Raw genomic sequence first — 15,749 nt, forward strand, 5'->3', positions numbered from 1 at the left:
AAGGACATCTTGAAATTGAATTTCAGTTTCAGCAGGTACTTCAGATTTACCTGAGCAGTGTCGTAGACAATATACTCATCATACAGTAGACAGGTGTCATTAACACCAGGTGAAACCCCAATCCCTAGAGGAACCTCTATACCATCCAGAGTGATACTCGCTGAAGGGCCAAGTAGTTTGCCCAAACCTTTGACACTGTGCTTGCCCTTGGGTAACTTGGTGACATGTGAAGTGTGCTTCAGCTCATACATATTCCCAAGAGCAACTTCTCCCAGCAGGATCAAGCCTATTGGGTCTCCTTGGGACATGCGGCAGTAGTTGGCACTCTTGGAGACCATTTGGCAAAATAGATTCCTTTACCAAACATACTGCCTGTCATAGGTGCTTCAGGTGGAGCTATTCAGAGACCCCGGGATGGGACGCCAGCAAAGCTGGTGGTTCTGGACCCATGCCACAGCAACCTTTGGTTATGGGGTTGCTTGAAAGGCTTGTAGCATTGGGTTTCCCCTTCATGCTCTATCCTAAAGATATCAAGTCATAAGCAGTGTGTGTGTGGTCGCACGAGTGTCCTTAACATACTTTCTGACAATCTCAGCTTCTTCAGAATCTCTGTCAACCACCTTAATGCCAGTTTTAAGCTTCTTATAGGTGACACCGATGGGGTCTGTGCTGCTATCCTCTGACCCACCCCCGAGCAAACTAAAGGCCACCTTGATGTCCAGCAGGTTGTCCAGTATTTCCACTTTGGCCTGCATGCTATCTGCATCGTTTGGGAGCAGAGGCTGCTTCTTTCCAAAGTCGTCGGGGATCAGGGTGTAGAAGCAATTTGAGAGATCCAGGATCTAAGTGTCGCTGGTGCCCTGGGACATGGCCTGCTGGACCTTACTGAGGACAGAGTGTGGCCTGAATCTGTCTTTTGCTCAGCTTCCCCAAGCTTCTGATTTCCTCTGATGCGCTGTTTAATTTCCACATATTTGTGAATTTTTCCTTTCTCCCTCTGTTACTGATTTCTAACTTCACTCTGTTGTTGGTTGGAGAAATACATTATATGATTTTAATAGTTTTGAATTTGAGACATGTTTTGTGATTCAACATATAATCTATCCTGGAGAATGATCCATATGCACTTGAGAAGAATGTGTATCCTGTTTTCATCAGGTGCAGTGTTCTATATATGTTTGTTAAATCCTGTTGGTTTAGCGTATCACTCAAGTCCTGTACTTCTTTTCTGATCTTCTGACTATATGTTCTATCCATGATAGAGAATGGTGTGTTAAAGTCTCCTACTCATAATGAAGAACCATCAATTTCTCCCTTCAACTTTGTCAATAGTTGCTTCAAATATTTTGTGGTTCTGCTATTAGATGCATATATACTTATAATAGTTATATTTTACTGTTGAATTGGCCCCTTTCAAAATATAATGACCATTTTTGTCCCTTGTAACTGGTTTTGACAAATTCTGTTTTATCCAAAATTAGGAATAGCTACCCCAGCTCTCTTTTGGCTACTACTTGCATGGTGTATGTTTTTTCCATCTTTTATACTCAACCTACTTGTATCTTTGATTTAGGTGAGTATTTTTTTTTCCATCCTTTTACCCTCAAGCTACTTGTATCTCTGACTTAGGTGAGTCTCTTGTGACAGAATATGGTTGGGTCAAGTTTTTTTTTTTAATCCCTTCTGCCAATTTCTGCCTTTTGATTTGAGAGTTTAATCTATTTACATTTAAAGTTGCTACTGATAATACAGGGCTTCCTTTTGCCATTTTGAAATTTAGCCTTTTAAATTTTATACCTTTTATGTCTTTCACTTCCATTAGCCTATTTTTATATTTATTTGCTTTTTTGTGTTGTATCATTTCTATTTGGATACATTTTCCATCTGTTTTCCTTCTGATTACCATGGGTTAAAATTTAACATCCTAAATACATAAAAATCATTTGATTTGATAAAAACTTATCTTCAATAGCATGCATATATATTTTTCCTGTACCCCTCTGTCCTCCCATTATTTTTTGTATTGTCCCACTTATAATTTTGAACATTGTATTTCCAAAAACCTAGATGTATCATTAGTTTTTATGCATTTCCATAATTCTTACTTCCTGTAGAAAGTAAGCAATGGCATTACATATCAAATAATAAAAGGCAATAATACTGGCCTTTATAATTACCCAAATGGTTACCTTTACTGAAGGCCTTTATTTCTTTTGCTGCTTTGAACCCTTGTCTAGTGTCCTTCCAGTCTGAAGGACTTCCTTTAGCATTGCTTGAGGGGCGGGTTTAGTGGTGATGGACTCCCTCAACTTTTGCTTATCAGAGAATGTCTTAATCTCCCCCTCATTTTTGAAAGAAATTCTTGCCAGATAGAAAATTCTTGTCTGGCACTTGTTTTCCTTCAGTATTTTAAGTATCTCCACCCCCGGCTTCTTGCTTCCATTGTTTCTGATGAGAAGTTGACACAGTGTAATTGAGACTCCCTTGGATATAACATGGTGCTTTTCTCTTGCAGCTTCCAGAACTCTCTGCTTTTTTTTTTTTCTTTCTCATAGGCAGGCATGGGGAATTAAACCCGGGTCTCTAGCATGGCAGGTGAGAACTCTGCAGCTGAGCCACCGTGGCCCACCCCTCTCTCTTTACTTTTTGCATTTGATACTGTAATCAATATGATAGTGTATATTTTCCTTCATGTTTGGTATTCTCTGAATTTCTTGGATGTGCATATTTACATCTTTTCTTAAGTTTGGATGCTCTCTGTCATTATTTCTTTGCCTATTCCTTCTGACCCTTTCTTTTTTTTTTCCTTCTGGGACTCCCATATTGCACGTATTGGTACATGTGATGGTGTCCCATAGCTCTCTTAGGCTGTTTTCACTTTTGTTTTTTTATTTTTATTTTTATTGATTTGTTTTCATCTTTAATATTTCTGTTTTCTTTCTGCTCCTCAGTCTGACTCATTTCAAGTGTCTTGTCTTCAGGTTCTCTGATTCTTTCTTCTGTCAGCTCCACTCTGCTCTTGAAACCTTCCTTGGCATTTTAATTTTAGTTATTGTGGTCTTCAACTTCAGTAGTTCTGTTTGGTTCCTTTTTAAAATTTCTATGTCTTTACTAGGTTTTTCATATTGCTCATTCATTGTTTTCCTGACATCTTTTAGTTCTTTCTCTGTATTTTCCTTCATCTCCTTGAACATTTTTCACATCATTTTGTAAATGGCTTTGTTTTAAATGCCCACATTCTCATCTTCTTGGTGTTTTCTGTATTTTTATCTTCTTCCTTTGGATGTGCCATCATTTCCTGTTTCTTTGTCTTGTACTCTTTTTTTGCATGTACTTTTCAATGTTTTAAAATATTAACTCTGGGATTTGCTCCCTGGGATGTCTGTTCTTGATTTTGTAACCAGCTGGTTACAAAAAGACAGAGATTTTCTTGAGCTTCAACCCTCCTATAAGGAAGGTTAATGCAGTTTTAGGTTTTCCCTGTCTGGGCCTCTGTGTTGTCTGGGCTTTTGCTTATTAGTTGTTTTGGTGTTTCCCAATTTACAAGAATTTGGTTGACCCTCTGCTTCCCAAGTATTTGAAGCTAGCAGGCCTTTGTCCCAGACTGTCTGCCTCTATACTTTTTTTTTATTATTATTTTTTAACTTTTTAAAAATGTATAACATATATACAAAGTAAAGAAAGAAAAAAGCAATAGTTTTCAAAGTTCTCTTCAATAAGTAGTTACAGAACAGATCCCAGAGTTTGTCATGGGCTACCATACCATCATCTCAGACATTTTCTTCTAGCTGTTCCAGAACATAGGAGGCTAGAAGGAATATATATATATATATATATATATATATATATATATATATTTTAATATCACCATTGACTTTTTTTGTGTGTGTGAAAAATAACATGTATACCAAAAAAGCAATAAATTTCAAAGCAGAGCACAACAATTAGTTGTAGAACAGATTTCAGAATAGTATGGGTTACAATTTCACAATTTTAGGTTTTTAGTTCTGGCTGCTCTAAGACACTGGAAACTAAGAGAAATATCAATTTAGTGATTCAGTAATCATATTCATTTGTTAAACCCTACCTTCTCTGTATAACTCCACCATCAACTTTGATCTTTCTATCCTACTCTTTAGGCATATTTGGGCTATGGCCATTCTAACTTTTTCATGTTGGAAGGGGCTGTCAACAATATGGGGCAGGGAGATGGAACTAGGTGATGTTGTAGGGCCCTCTAGGTTTTAGGACTTATCTGGTCTAAGGAACCACTCGGAGGTTGTAGGTTTCTGGAAAGTTACCCTACAGCATGGAACCTTTGTAGAATCTCACACATTGCCCTAGGTGTTCTTTAGGATTGGCAGGAATAGTTTTGGTTGGGGTTTGGCAAGTTATGATAGGTAACAATATCAAATTGAAGCTTGTGTAAGAATGACTTCCAGAGTAGTCTCTTGATTCTATTTGACCTCTCTTAGCCACTGATACTTTATTAGCTATACTTCTTTTCCCCCTTTTGGTCAGGATGGAATTGTTGATCCCACGAGAGTCATCTAACACACTGCCAGGGAGACTTTCACCTTTGGATGCCATGCCCCATACAGGGGAGAGGGCAATGATATCACTTATAGGGTTGGGCTTAGAGAGAGTGAAGCCACATGTGAGCAACAAAATTGCCTCTATAGTTTTTTTACACTCCTTTTGTTGTCTCATGCTGCAGGGGGCTGCAGACTGGCTCCAAAGTGCCCTGGGGCCTGACTCAGGAAGGGTGCCAATAGCTTCTCTGATGCCTCCTAAAGCTGAGCTCTCAGGTCCTGCCCACGAAATGCAGTCCTTCAGCTAACTGTCCCACACTCCTGAGGAAGCCCTGCATCTGTAAATCTCTACCACCTCCTCCCCTGTCTGGAGCAGGATGAAACAAAAGCTTCCCTCAGAACGAGGATCCAGCCATCCAAATTAGCTAATCAAAAGCTGTGGTCAGTGACTGGCCATGCCCACTCCTGTTCTGGGGGAAGAGTATTGTTATGTCCTTTACTGACACCAGCAGCCAGCTAGGGACTAGATCCTGTGGAGGCCTGCTGTGAGGACCAGGGAGTGGGTGCAAACAGGTGCCAGGCAGAGAGCAATTTAGAGTTTTTTTCTGTAATTTACTTAACGTTTCCACCTGGATGCTGTACTGTGTTCTTCTGGCCTTTGGGGTTTTAAAATAGTGTTTAGACAGTTCCCATCTGTTTAATAGCTGTTTTGGTGGAAGAACTGAAGCCTTCAGCTCCTTATTCTGCCATCTTCCCTGGAAGCACTCATTGCTTATGTTGAACCATCCTTGCATTCCTTGGATAAAGGCCATTTGGTCATGGCATATAATTCTTTTAATGTATCTTTGGGATTGGATTGCTAGTATTTTGTTGAGAATTTTTGCATCCATATTCATAAGGTTTATTGTTCTGTAATGTTCTTTTCTTGTGGTGTCTTTGGTTTTGGTATTAGGGCAATTTTGGCCACATAAAGTATGTTAGGAAGTGTTCTCTCCAGTTCAGATTTTTGGAAGAGTTTGAGCAGGTTTGGTGCTAATTCTTCTGGGATATTTGGCAAAATTTACCAGTGAGTCCCTGGTCTTGGACTTTGCTTTGTCAGAAAGTTTTTGAGTACTCATTTAGTCTCTTTACTTGTTAGTGGTCTGTTGAGGTCTTCTATTTTTCTTGAGTTAGTTCAGGTAATTTGCCTGTTTCTGAGAATTTGTCACTTTCATCTAGATTATCTAATTTTTTGGAATACAATTGTTCATAGTATCCTATTCTAATCCTTTTTATTTCTGTAAAGTCAGTGTTAATGACCATATGATAATTTTAGATTTTTGAGGATTTATGTCTCTCCTAAGTTCTTGGCTGTGATCATAAATACCACAAAATTCATTGGATTTAACAAAGGGAATTTATTAGCTCATGGTTTTGAGACTAGGAGAAGTCCAAAATAGAGATATCAGCAATGGGATGCTTTCTCCCTGAAGACTGTGGCATTCTGCAGCTGGCTGCCAGTGATCCTTAGGTCCCTGTCTTTTCCATTACATGGCAATGTACATGGTAATGACTTCTCAGTTGTACTACTCCCTGGTGGGTTTCTCACTGTGGCTTTCCCTGTAAGTCCTCCAGTAATAGTACTAAGACCCATCCTGATTAAGCTAGCCCCACCTTAATTAAAAAAAATAACATCTTCCTAAGGTCCTGTTTAAAGTGGGTTCATACCCAGAAGAATGGATTAAAAACACTTTTTTTTCTGGGGTACATAATTCAACATACCATAGCATCCTTTCTGTTTATTTGTCAGGCTAACTACAGGTTTGTCCATTTTATTCATCTTTTAAAAGAACCAACTTTTGGTTTGTTGATTCTATTGTTTTTCTATTTTCTGTTGTATTTATCTCTGCTATAAGCTTTCTTATTTCCTTGATTCTGATCACTTTGGTTTAATTTTCTCTATCTTATCTAATATCTCCAGGTATAAGGTTAGGTTACTGATTCGATATCTTTCTTCTTTTGGAATGTAAGCATTTACAGCTCTCTATTTCTCTGTGAGAACTGCCTTTGATGCATCCCATACATTTTGGTAAGGTGTACATTTATTTTCATTCATGTCAAGAGATTTTACAATTTTCCTTGTGATTTTTCTTTGACCCATTGATTGTTTATAGTGTATTGTTTAACTTTCATATACTTATGAATTTTCCCATTTTCCTTCTGTTACTGATTTCTGTCATAGTCTGAAAAGATATTTTGTATAATTTCAATCTTTTAAAATTTATCAAGAGTTGTTTTGTGATCTAACATATGGTTTGTCTTAGAAAATGATCAATGTGCACACGAGACGATTGTGTCTTCTGCTGTAGTTGGATGAAGTCTTCTATGTATTTCTACTAGGTCTAGTTGGTTTATAGTATTTTTCAAGTTCTCTCTTTTCCTATTGAGCTTATGTCTAGCTGTTCTATCCTTCATTTTTTAATATAATGTTTATAATTAAACAGTATTTATCTCCTACTATTAATGTAGAATGATCTCTTACTCCCTTCACATCTGGCAATGTTTGCTCCAGATATTTTGGGGGCTCTGCTGTTGTTGTTAGGTCCATATATATATTTATAATCATGATAAATTCTTTATCAATATACAATGCCATCTTCGACCTTTTAACAATTTTGTCTTAGTATATTTTGTCTGATATTAATATAGCAACCCCCACCCTCTTTTGGTTACTATTTGCATGGAATATTTTTTTCATCCTTTTACTTTCAACCTATTATATCTTTCAATTTAAGGTGAGTCTTTGTAAAGACTATACAGGTGGTCGTACTTTCATATCCATTCTGCCAATCTATGCTTTTGACTGGTAAGTGAGCTCATTTACATTTAAAGTAACTACTGATAATGTGGGAACTTTCTTTTGATATTTTATTCTTTGATTTTTGTAAGTCTTATGTATTTTTGTCACTTATTTCATTATTTTCTATATTTTGTATTTGATATTTTGTAGGGAATGCTTTGAAATACCTTCTCATTTCCCTCTGCACGTATTTTTCCTATATTTTCTTTTTGGTTACCATTTGGCTTAAATCTAACACCCTAAATCTATAACAACACATTTTATTTCATGCTTACTTAACTACAACAGCATATGTAATCTATGTCGCTATATCCCTCTGTCCTCCACCTATATGTAGTTCTTGTCACAAATTACATATTTATAAATTGAGTCTAAAAACATTGATTTATCATTACTTTCTAGGCATTTGCCTTTTAAATCCTGTAGGAAGTAAACTGGGGTTGCAAATAAAAAATACAATAGCACTGGCATTTATTTTACCCATGTTGTTCTCTTTACTGGGGATCTTTATTTATTTATGCAGCTTCAATCTACTGTCTAGTGTCCTTTCCTTTCCATCTGAAGATCCCTTTTGATATCTCTCACAGGGCTGGTCTTGTGGTGAGGAGCTCCCTCAGCTTTTGTTTGTCTGGGGATGTCTTAATCTTTTTCTCATTCTTGAAATCCAGTTTTTTTAGATACAGGATTCTTGTTTGCATTTTTTTTCTCTTTTAGCACTTTTAATATTTCACAGCCATCTTGCCCCCATGGTTTTGATGACAAATCAGAACTTATTCTTATTGAGCCTCCTCATACATGATGCCTTATCTTCTTACAGCCTTCAGAATTCTCTATCATTGGTATTCAGCAGTTTGATTATAATTTGACTTGGTCTGGGTCTATTTGGGCTTATCCTATTTGGAGTTTGTTGAGCTCTTGGATATGTATATTCATCCCTTTCTTTAAATTTAGGAAGTTTTCAGTCGTAATTCTTTGAATATATTTTTTGCCCATTTCTTTCTTCTCTTTCTGGGACTCCCACAATGCAAAGATCTCCCAGGCTCTGTTCACTTTTCTTCATTCTTTTTCTTTCTGCTCCTAAGACTGAATGGTCTCAATGATCTCATCTTCAAGGTCACTGATTCTTTTTCCTACCAGCTCTAATATATGTTACTGAACCCCTCCGGGAATTTTAAAAATTCTTTTACTTTGTTCCTGTTTTATTCCTTTTCATGATTTCTATCTCATAATTGATATTGTCTTTTTTGTTCATCTAGCTTTCCTGACTTCCTATAGTTCTTTGTCCATGTTTTCCATTAGGTTTTTGAGCATACTGGGGACCTTTTCTTCTTTTTTAGTCTTTGTGTCCAAGTTCTGGTTTTCCTCACTGAGAGTTTCTAATGCTTCATTTTACTCCTTTGCATGGACTGTCATTTTCTGTGTCTTTGCATACCTTGTCATATTCTGTTGCACACAGGACACTGTGATATTTTATTGTGATATCTCTGGAATTTAGACTCTGGGGCATCTGTTCTTTAAGTTTTTATACTGATAATGGTGTGAACTAACAACCACAAAAGAAAAAGAAAACATTGCTCTCAGTCTTTGTAAATTGGCCTGTGCTCTCCTTCAGAATTTATCCTAAAAATGAGTTCAGAGAATAGGCCAAGGAGAAAGTATAGGGGCCTCCTTTGTCTATTCTGAGCATGCATCTTGTCCTGGACATGCACATACTGACATAGGAATTCACTTATTTACAGAGATATGAATATCCCTTTCACCCTAGGAAACAGTATTTCCTCAGAGTTCCAGGTACAATGCTGTATGCCCTAACTGGGAATACGTTGCCCTAGGCAGCTGCAATATGACCATTCTAGGGTTTTGTAGTGAGTGTGAGCAGGATGGGTGTCAAGTTTTCTTAGAGTGTTTGGTAAATTCCCCTGTGAAGCCATTGGTCCTGGGATATTGCTTGTTGGGAGATTTTGATTACTGATTCAGTCTCTTTACTAGATGTTGGTTTGTTGAGATCTTCTGTTTCTTGAGTCATTATAAGTAGTTAGAGTATTTTAAGAAATTTGTCTAGTTCATTTAGGTTACCTAATTTGCTGGCCTATAGTTTTCATAGTAGTTTCCATTTCATGGCCTGTAGTTTCATAGTATTTTCCTATAGTCCTTTTTATTTCTGTAGGTTTGGTAGTAATGCCCCCCTTTATGACTTTAGTTATTTGCATCCTCTCTCTTTTTATCTGTAAATTTAGCTAGATGTTTGTCAATTTTATTGATCTTTTCAGAGAACTAACTTTTAGTTTTGTTGATTCTCTATTTTTAAAAATTCTGTTTCATTTATCTCTGCTCCAGTCTTTATTTCCTTCTGCTCACTTTGGGTTTAGTTTGTTGTCTTTTTCCATACTCCAGTTTTAAGGTTAGATCTCTAATTTGAGGTCTTTCTTCTTTTTTAATGTAAGTATTTAAAGCAATAAATTTCCTTTTCAGCACTGCCTTTTCTGCATCCCATAAGTTTTGGTATGTTGTATTTTCATAAGGTAATTCTTAATTCCCCTTGTGATTCTTCTTTAACTCATTGTTTGTTAAGATTATGTTATTTAATTTCCATGTACTTTCCACTTCTCCCTTGGTCAGAGGAAATACACTGTATGATTTCAATATTTTTGAATTTATTGAGAATTTTTGCTACCTAACATGATCTATCCTAGGGAATTATCCATAGGCATTCTAGAAGAATATATATGCTGCCATTGTTGGGTAAAATATTCTATATATGTCTGCGAAGTGTTCTGTATATGTCTGTGTGTGTGTGTGTGTGTGTATAAATATATATATACACATATATATTAAATAACTGTATATATACATTCTACCTTCAACTCTGTCAATATTTACTTCATATATTTTGGGACTCCGCTCTTAGGGTCTGTGTGTGTGTGTTTGTGTGTATTTTATGTCTTCTTGTTGAATTGAACCCTTTTCAGTATATTAGTATAAATACCCCAGTTCTCTTTTGGTTATCACTTGCATGGTATGTTTTTTCCATCCTTTCACTTTCAACCTGCTTATGTCTTTCAATTTAAGGTGAGTCTCCTGTAAATAACATATACGTGGGCCATGCTTTCTTATCCATTCTGCCAATCTCTGTCTTTTAACTGGAGAGCTTAATCCATTTACATTTGGGTCTCTGGCATGGCAGGTGAGAACTCTGCCTGCTGAGCCACCATGGCCCACCCATCCATTTACATTTAATGTCACTATTCATAATGCAGGACTTTCTTCTGCTGTTTTGATCTTTAGTGTTTGCAACTTATACCTTTTTTTGATCCTCAGTTCTTCCATTAACGCCTACTTTCATATATATTTGAATTTTTGTATTGTACCAAACTGAGTCCCTTGCCATTTCTTTCTGGATACATTTTTCATATATTTTCCTTGTATCAACATAGGGTTTTCATTTAATATCCTAAATATATAACAATCATATTTTATTTAATACCAACTTGACTTCAATAGTCAATACTAATACACTACTCCTGTACCCCTCTATTCACCCCGCCCCATTTTTTTTAGTAAGCAGATAGACAGTTTATTAAGAATGCATGTGAGAGAACATGTGGGCACTCTCATAAGAAAAGAAGTGAGAGGTGTAAGGCCCAGCAATGTGGCCAAATCTGATTTCATGGATTTTTGTTCCCTTTGTAATTTTTATTACTATTTTACTATCATCCTTTTTTCCTGCTTCATTGATGCTGGATTATAGATGACTCACTCAGGTGGGGTCTGTTGGCCCTGAGGTGCTGCTTATGGTTGGTCTTTTCAAGGATATCTTTCTCTTTGCCACCTGACTGCTTCTTGGAGTTTGCCCTTAGCTCACCCAGCCACCACCCTAACTCTAATCCTTTCTCAACGTTCACCTCACAGAGTTCCAGTTCCCCTTAATCTTAAGGGAATTTGGGCTTTTATGGTCCATCTTCTGTAGCTGCTTCAAGCTGTCAGTGGGTTGCAAGCCCCACGTGCTCCCATGGTTTTTGCACTTGCTACAAATTATATGTTTGTACATTCTATGTCCCAAACCATAGATTTATCATTACTTTTACATTTATCATTCCTCTGCATTTAGCACCTGTAAGAAGTAAAACATGGAGTTACATACCAAAAAATACAATATGATAGTACTGGCATTTATAATTACCCAAATGGTTAACTTTACCACAAGTCTTTATTTCTTGATGCCATTTTGATCCACTGTCTAGTGTCCTTTACTTCCAATGTAAAGAACTACCTTTAGCATTGCTTGCAGGGAAGATCTAATGGCGATGAATTCCCTCAGCTTTTGTTTATCTGATAACGTCTTACTCTTCCCTTCATTTTTAATTTTTTTAACTCATTACTTATTTTTTTTTGAGCCAGCAGCTCCTCTTTATTGTGGTGCGGGACAAGGTGAGGGGACAGAAGGGGCAGAGGACTCTCTCCACTGGGTCCCACCACTGGAATTGGACAAAGAGGGGATCCAATCCCTCTCCGGGAAAACCCATTTCCCAGAGGGTGCCAGGATGGGTGGGGCATGACGTGGGTAGGAAGTGTCCTTCAATAGAGGAGGGAGGTGGAGTAGCAGGGATGGGGTATGTTCTACTCAAGTGCACCACGTACTCCTTGTGCTCACTGAGCTGAACTTGGTAGAATGAGAAGCCTCCAAGGAGGAGGTAAAGGCCTGCAGCAATCAAACAGTTGTAGGTGACTTTCATAAAAAATGCTGTACATATTTTGGGGGATGTCCTCAAAATCTTTCTCAGTGAAGGGGACATCCTCAACACAGAGGAAGGAATATTGAAAAGATTCTGAGCGTGATCAACATGCTCATTCCCCACGGGCTGAGGATGAGGTTGGCGGCCAGCCTGGGCCCATGGCACAGGAGGATGCCATGAAGTGAGGAGTCGGGATTGGCGAAGTGTGTGCTGGGTGGAAAGACTGTGTGTGTGGGGGAGCCCCAGAAGCACTGGGAGATAATAAACTGGATTTCTCTCCCTCATTTTTGAAAGCAGTTCTCACCGGATATGAAATTCTTGGTTGGCAACTGATTTCTTTAGTACTTTGTGCATTTTTTGTTTTTGCCTCCATGTTTTTTTTTTAACAGTTTTTTTTTTTTTTTTTTTTTTGCATGGGCAGGCACCGGGAATCAAATCCAGGTCTCCAGGATGGCAGGTGAGAACTCTGCCTGCTGAGCCACCATGGCTGGCCCTGCCCCCATGTTTTCCGATGAGAAATCAGCACTTAATCTGGTTGGTGCTCCCTTGAACCTACATGATGCTTTTCTCTTACAGCTTCCACAACTCTCTCCTTGTCCTTTGCATTTGACAGTTTGATCACTGTGTGTTTTTGGACATATTTCTCAAGTTTACCCTATTTGGTGTTCAGTGGGCTTCTTGGATGTGCATAGTCATGTCTTCTGTCAAGCTTGGGAAGTTTTCTGTTATTATTTCTTTGAGCATTCTTTCAGCTCCTTTCTCTCCACCTCCCCCTTCTGAGGCTCCCATAATGCATGTACTGGTATGCTTGATGGTGTCCCTAGGCTCTTAGGCCATTTTCACTGTTTCTAGTTTCTTTTCTCTCTGGACTTCAGAAATTCCTTTCAATTGTCTTGTCTTTGAGTCCACTGGTTCTTCTGCCAGCGTCAATCTGCAGTTGAAACTGTCCTGGGAATTTTTTATTTCAGTTATTTTGATTTTCAACTCCATTATTTCTGTTTGGTTTCTAACCAAAATTTCTGTTCTCTTTATTGAGATTCTCATATTGTTCATTCATTTTCCCCCGATAATCTTTAGTTCTTTCTATGTATTTTTCTTCATCTTCTTGAGCATATTGAAGATCATTTTTAAAAAAGTCTTTCTGGTGTGCACATAGCCTAGACTTCTTTATTGATGTTTTCTTGATTTTTATCCTCTTCCTTTGGATGAGTCATCATTTTATGTTTGTCTCATAATTTTTTGTTGCACAATGTACATTTTAATATTTAAAAATGTTAACTCTGTGATTTAGTTTCTGACCTGGCTGTTTCTTGCTGGTATCCAGCTAGTGAAATGACACAGAGATTTTCTTGAATGCCAGGAGCTAACACATCCAGACAAACTAATGCAAAAATGCCTTTCACGGTCTTTATAAATTGGCTTTGCTTTGGCTAGCGCTCTCCTTTAGCATCCAGCCCTTCTACAAAGAATGCAAAATGTAGGGTCCTCCCTGTTCTTTCGGAGCTTGTGTCCTGTCTAGTGCTTTCCAGTGGCCTTAGGAGTTCTCCTATTTATGGGAATTTAAATGCTCGTTCTGTTCCCCAGAAAACAGACCTTCTCCTTCTCCCAGGTGCTCTACCACAGGACTTAAAGGAGGTAAGTCTTTACCCCATGCCAACTCAATTATTTGTTCTGAAGCTGCTTTTGCCTTAAAGGCAAATTCTAGGAGAGGCATGAACAAGAGAAGAGTTTCCCAGGTCATTCTTTCCCAGCTTAAAGGAGGACAGGGACCATGAAGGGAGTGCCAGCCAGCTCCACACTGCTCTGAGGAGGGGTTGAGGGAGAGGCTAGCAAGGATGCTGGGAGCTTCTCCCATGGCTTTGTTAAGCTGCTTTTTCTTGACTTGGCACTTGCCCAGTAAATGCAGCCCTTTATCTGTTTTCCATAGCTTTTAGGAAGGGTCTTTAAGGCTCTCTGCCATTTTTGCCTAGGACCGGTTAGAACAATGACTGCTGTCAGAGCCAGACCCCTTGGCAATTGAAGTAGCCATTCAAAAGCAATGATCAGCTACTGGACTGCACAGCCCTGAAACTTGGGGAACTGGGGGTCTTTATATTTATGTTGGCACTAGCAAGCTGCACCAGGGGCAGAGGGTGAGGACGTCACTGCTGTCTGCCCATCTGAGGGATGGGCGATGGTAGCTGCTGTCTGCAGTAGGCAATTAATTGGGATGCCCCAGCCTCTTTCTCCTGCTCTTCCCTGGACGCTGCACAGTGTCTACTATACTCTGGAGTTTCAAAATAGTTGGTTTAGACAGTTTCTGCCTGTTTAATAGTCTTTCCGATGAAAGGACTGATTTCTGGAGCTTCCTACTCTGCTATCTTCCCACCAGTGTTCATATTTAAAATTTTTCAGTAGAGGTCTTTGTGCTGGTTTGAAGCTGTTATATGCCCAAGAAAATGCCATTTCTTTTAGTCTATTCCTGTCAGTGTAGACCTACTGTGGGTGGGACTTTTTGATTAGGTTGTTTTACTTGAGTTGTGACCCATCCAATTCAAGGGTCACATTCATTTAATCCTTTATGGGAGGCCTTTATGAGGATAAAAGACAGAAAAAACCCAGAGAGCTCATAAAGAAACACCTAGAAAAGTTTGGAGAGAGCTTGAAGAAAAAGCCCTGGAGGATCTGAGAGAGAAAAGCCCTGGAGCAGCTGAGAGAGGACCCACAGAGAAAGCCATGGGAACCAGAGCTGAAGGCAACGAAACCCAAGGGCAAGGACCAGCAGACATGAGCCGTGTGTCATCCAATGTGACAGAGGTGTCTCAGATGCTGGCAGCCTTTCTTTAGAGTCCAGGTATCATCCTGTTGATACCTTAATCTGGACATTTTCAGGGCCTTACAACTGCAACATTGTATTCCAGCAGTTTTAGCAAACTGAAACAGTCATACACATTTCTTAATTAATTTCCTTCCTATGGAATCTACTGGGAATGGCCACCCCCATAACATTTACTCATTGCCTATTGCTGGTACAAAGCTCTTGATTATAATGAATTAATTCTATAACTGGCACATGTTTTCTAGGATAAGAGGATATTAGGTCGATATATTAAAAGCTTCCATTTGGCCCACAGCAGGAGGATCCATTGCACAATAGCTTAACAATCTATGAATGCATTCCTTTTGATATTAAACAGTAAATAGGTTCCTAGGAGATACTGTAGAATACAGAAACGAGGCCCAGCATACCTCTATTCTGGAGGTAGCCCTGATCAAGCATTCTCAGTAGGGCTGGGATGGGTTTCTGGGGACCCAGTATGCCTATGTAGCTGCATCTTTACCCATCTAACACGTCTTATCTCAATCTATGTGCAAGCCACCTTCTTCGAATTTCTGACTATTCTTCAGTTCTCCTTCTGGGATTGGGCCTTTCCCATGAGATGGCCTAACTTCTTCAGGGATCTGGACTCTAGTTCTTGGTTGCAGGTTGGGGTCTTCTGAATTGCAAAGCTGCTACTCCTTGCATGACTCCAACTGTTGTGCAGCCTTGTTCCTGCTGTTACCTCTCCCTCCTTGGACACTGAGCCTCACTCACCATGTCCCTGACACTGAGCCTTGGATATCCTGGTTAGACTCTCCAGCACTGTCAACATTAATTCCTGACTT

The 15,749-nt window shown here is 38.7% G+C and overlaps 1 protein-coding gene and 1 pseudogene across 5 annotated transcripts in view; both read right to left on the minus strand.

Annotated features, from left to right (window-relative positions):
• The window catches only part of THSD4 (thrombospondin type 1 domain containing 4), a 691,564-nt gene that overhangs the window by 9,832 nt on the left and 665,983 nt on the right, over positions 1–15,749 (minus strand). Inside the window, exon 16 of one of the 5 annotated variants that reach the window (XM_077123896.1) lies at positions 7,080–11,482. The exons of the other annotated variants lie outside the window; for them this stretch is intronic. Within the exon in view, the coding sequence (XP_076980011.1) occupies positions 11,421–11,482 (62 nt within the window). The 3' untranslated portion in view covers positions 7,080–11,420. Of the gene's footprint in view, positions 1–7,079; positions 11,483–15,749 lie in introns of those variants that run through there. 5 annotated transcript variants of the gene reach the window in all.
• On the minus strand, positions 11,489–15,363 carry LOC143652698 (ribonuclease kappa pseudogene; annotated as a pseudogene).

This window comes from Tamandua tetradactyla, chromosome 12, assembly GCF_023851605.1.
Source record: "Tamandua tetradactyla isolate mTamTet1 chromosome 12, mTamTet1.pri, whole genome shotgun sequence".
NCBI classification, from domain to species: Eukaryota; Metazoa; Chordata; class Mammalia; order Pilosa; family Myrmecophagidae; genus Tamandua; species Tamandua tetradactyla.